Source organism: Suricata suricatta, chromosome 17, assembly GCF_006229205.1.
Source record: "Suricata suricatta isolate VVHF042 chromosome 17, meerkat_22Aug2017_6uvM2_HiC, whole genome shotgun sequence".
Lineage (NCBI taxonomy): Eukaryota > Metazoa > Chordata > Mammalia > Carnivora > Herpestidae > Suricata > Suricata suricatta.
This window is the reverse complement of record NC_043716.1, coordinates 3,048,493-3,052,724: the sequence shown is the minus strand read 5'-3', so window position 1 is coordinate 3,052,724 and position 4,232 is coordinate 3,048,493. Positions and strand designations below refer to the sequence as shown.

The window sequence follows — 4,232 nt, the reverse complement described above, 5'->3', positions numbered from 1 at the left end:
ACTCCCCGCTGGCCCCGCGCGCCGGGCCCCGCTCCAGGGCCATGGCCCCGAGCCGGCCCCGCGCCCAGCTCGGACCCCCGCCTTCCCGGGACTGAAGGAGCCAGGCAGCCATGAGCGCCAACCCCCAGTGGGACATCAGCAAGGCGCTGGGGGTGGCCAGGCTCTTCCACTTGGTGTGCGGGGTCCGGGACGCCTGCGTGACTCCGTTCCTGACCCTCTACCTGAGGCAGCTGGGCTTGGCCGCGCCCTGGGTTGGCATCCTGATGGGGACCAAGCACCTGATCGCAGCCCTCTGGGGTCCCTTCTGCGCCTTCCTTGTCAAAAGCTACCAGAAAAGGAGGGTGCTAATGGTGGGCTCGTTGTTGGGCTCGGTGGGAGCCAGCCTGCTGATGGTCCTGGTGCCACCGCTGGACAAAGATCTGCTGTCCGGCCCCTGTAACGCCAGCCACGGCGCCACCCCCACCGCCCCGCCACCGGGGGCCGCGCCAACCTGGACCTTCGCCTCGAACTCGCCGCCGGGGGCGCCCGGCCCCCCAGCCAACCGCAGTCCTGGCACAGTGGAAGCCTCTGGCTTCGGGAAGGGACCCGCGGAAAGCGTCCACCAGGCGTTCGGTCATCCGCGAGACTATGCCATGGACCCTGTGGAAAGAGCCAGGACCACGTCCGGAGCTGGCCACCCTGTCACTTCGCCAGTGAAAGATTCTCCTCGGGAAGGTGCTTTTAAGGTGGACAGGACGGCCCTCCCTTTGCATGCAGGGGGTCCAGCGCTAGGAAGCTCAGCCAACTGGTCAGGGGCCGAGAGCAATACTGGAGCCCTTGGCCTGTCCTCGGAAGGGTGGCGGCAGACCTTCCTCCTCTCCCTGGGGTCCGTGGTGTTCTGGGAGCTGCTGGTGGCCCCTCTGGAGCAGGTGGCAGACGACAGCCTTTATGAGTACCTGGATTTTGTGGATGCCACAGACCGTTACAGAAGCCTGTGGGTCTGGAGGCTGCTGGGCATGTCCGCGGGCGTGTGTGGCATCGGGGCCTTGGTGGGACAGCTGGAATGCTCCCCGGTGACGAGTGGCCCCCGCGGTGCATTGCACTTCTACGGCTACTCCCTGGTCAGCGTGCTGGCTTTACTGGTGAGCGTCGCCTTTCCTGTCCCCGCGTGCAGGCGGCGGGAGCCCAGCTACAGAGCCGTCAAGGCACTGTCTCTGGTGGCGGGGGACCCCCGCCTCCTCGTCCTGGCCCTCACCGTCTTCCTTACAGGAGCAGCCACCAGCACGGTGCAGAACTTTCTGTTCTGGCACATGCAGGACCGCGGGAGCAGCGAGCTGGTCATGGGTGTCTCGGTGGCCCTGGGCTTGGTGGCCGAGATTGCGCTCCATCCGTTGAAAGCGACATTACTTAGGAAACTGACCAGAGTGGGCACCGTGGGGCTGGGCCTGGGCTGCCTGGCCGGCCAGCTGCTCTACTACGCCTTCCTGTGGAGCTGGTGGTCCGTCCTCCCCGCTCAGGCCTTGAGCGCCTTCAGCAGCGGGGCTCTGTGGTGGGCAGTGAAGGCCTCGGCCGAGCACCTGGGCACTCCCGGAACCCAGCGGCCCCTGGGCGCCATGTTCCGAGGCCACTTCTCCGGGGGCGGGTCCAGCCTGGGCAGCTTCGTGGGGGGGTTCGTGGTGATGTACTTCGGCCTGGCCGTGCTGTACCAGGCCTGCTGCGTGGTCCTGTTGCTCTGGCTGGCCCTGTTCCTGTCCATCCAGCAGGCGCTGCCCCAGGAGCAGAAAATCAACTACTCAAAACTGCTGGTCATGGAGGCCAGCGACACGAGCGACTCGGAGCAGGGGACCGAACGGGACTGGCTCGTGAGGGCCATGAGGGAGGAGCATTCAGACTAGCAGGGCTGAGATGCAGGTCAGGATGCGGTGATCGTGGAAGGCGCCCAGGGGGAGGCTGGACAAAACTCGCCTGCCGAGGACAAGGCCCCGGAGTCCTGTCTGGGTCCCCGGGGAGCCCGGAGAGACCACACAGGTGTGTGCAGAGCCCCACGGAATCATCTCATTGCATGATTTTCCTTACTTCTGTGGTACAAGGAGATTTAACTTTTTGCTGTTCAATCGTTTTTTAAATAATGGAGGAAGAATACATTTGCTAAAAAAACAGAAACAAAAAACCCACCTCACACCCGTGTGCCCTTAGTACTCACTTACTCACTGTACTTCAGTGTATAAGGCTAGCAGGAACTTACTGGTACTGCCCCCGGTGCTGTTGATTTCAGCCACGGCTGGAGTACTCAGATCAAACCGGCAGGTGCCAGGAAGGCAAAGGGGACCCGAAGGATTCAGCTGGCAGAGGGGGCGGCTGGCTTTTGCGAGTCACCTGTGTTCCCGTGGGTCCTAAAAGCACGAGCCGGCATCCCACAAGGCCGTGCTGTGGGCAGGTAAGGATGAGAACAAAAACACAAAACTCCGCGCCCATGCACAGACGCCCACACTCACAGCCGGGCACGCGGGCTTCCGATAGGAGATGATGGGAGATGGAATATGTGTAGGAGGAGGAGAGGGGATGCAGACTAGGCCTTTTTCATCCTTCAGGTCAAATGTGTGCATCGCCATGTGTAGGATCCCTAGAATCACCTTCCAGACTTCCACCAGAGCAAGGGCAAGGTCATGTCTTTGAACGCCGATCTTGCGTGCTCCACCTCGCCAGAGTTGCTGGAGATTTCTGCACGTGCCAGCAGGTGTGGCAGCCCCTACAGGGTTAGGATGGTAGGGGTGATCCACACCGTGCCCGTGCGTAGCCACTAGATGGGGTCCCCCCCAGGGTAGGGCCCCTTATTCCAGACACCAGAGACCAATTCTTCTACCTTCTATAATCAGGTTGAGTGTGGGATATCAGATTCAGAAGGACCCCATTTACAAATGAAAAAAACTGCCTCATAGCTGGAGAAGGGAGGCAAACACATGGATGTTCACTGGGTCAGACATGGTCCCAGGAAATTTATTCTCTTACAATTTTCCCTAAGAAGCTTTCGAGTATAAATAACTGACAAAAAAAATTACCTCTGGCTGGGGCCCCTGGGTGGCTCAGTCGGTTTAAGCCTCCGACTTCGGCTCAGGTCACGATCTCTACCGAGCTATGCATGCTGAGTATGCTGGGAATGGTTCTGAGCACTTGACCCAGTGGCTCGCTTAATCCGCCAAGTGATCTCAGGATGTGGCCACTGTCCCCACCTCTAACAGATGACAAAGCTGACAGCCAGGGAGCTTGCCGGAGGTCACACGGCTTAGGAGGTGTGACCCAGATCCAGCCTGGGGGCACCAGAGCCTGAGACTTTAATGACTGTGCTCTGTGGCTAAGAAAGGGGGGGAAGGAGGGAAATCCAATATGAAGTTTGAAGGCGGCTCTTGCTTGAAATCAACCAGAGAGAAGACGGAACTGACTCTTAGAACATACGGTAAGACCAAAATACAAACACAGGTGTGTTGCCCCGAATGTAAACAAGAGATGAGGAAGGGCACCTGCCTTGAGACACGAGTGAGCGAGGTAGTGGTGTAGCCTGAAGAAAGGAGGAGGAGAAAGGAGTGGGAAGTGGAGGAGGAGACTGAGTGAGTGATGGATTAAGGATCGTACACGGAAGGATACTGAGAACTCTGTGTTCGGGCTGCTTAGTTAATAGGCGGCGATCGTCCGTCCGTAAAGAAGTGTGCTACTTGCCACAGGGAATACAGGATGAGTGGCGTGCCTGCTCATGGTCTCACGGGGAGGTTTACATACCCGCAGACTCATGCCTGCGGCACACAGGACATTGTGGAAAAGGCATTGCAGGAGTGAGGAAAGGGACAGGTCATTTCTGACTCAAGAATTCGCGGAAGAATTTCATGGAGGAGACATATGAGCTAAGCTTGAAATGTAAGCAAGCCTAGCAGGTAGAGAGAGAGGGTGGTAACTCAGGGAAGGGCATTCTAGGCGGAGGGAACAGACAAGCAAAGTTACCAAGGTGGCAAACGCACGGCGTCAACTTGGGAGGAGTAGCAAGAAATAATATCATTTGTGCAGCGCAGCGCTGACCCTCAGGACCAGGTCACAGACGGCCTGGATTCCGTACCCTGGGGGTAAACCATGGAAGGTTCTCGAGAGGCTCATGATGGGTGAGGACTATGCTGAGCTTTTTTTTTTTATTCGCTTTATTTAAGTATTATTTACATATAGAAAAATGCACACATTTAAATGGTACAATTTGATACATGTTGACA

General features: G+C 58.1%; 1 protein-coding gene across 1 annotated transcript; it reads left to right on the top strand.

Annotated features, from left to right (window-relative positions):
• The first annotated feature begins 6 nt into the window (after positions 1–6).
• MFSD6L (major facilitator superfamily domain containing 6 like) lies at positions 7–2,158 on the top strand. Its single transcript, XM_029928201.1, has one exon. It carries the CDS (start codon positions 111–113, stop codon positions 1,872–1,874), a length of 1,764 nt encoding a protein of 587 aa, XP_029784061.1. The 5' UTR covers positions 7–110; the 3' UTR covers positions 1,875–2,158.
• The last annotated feature ends 2,074 nt before the right edge of the window (positions 2,159–4,232 follow it).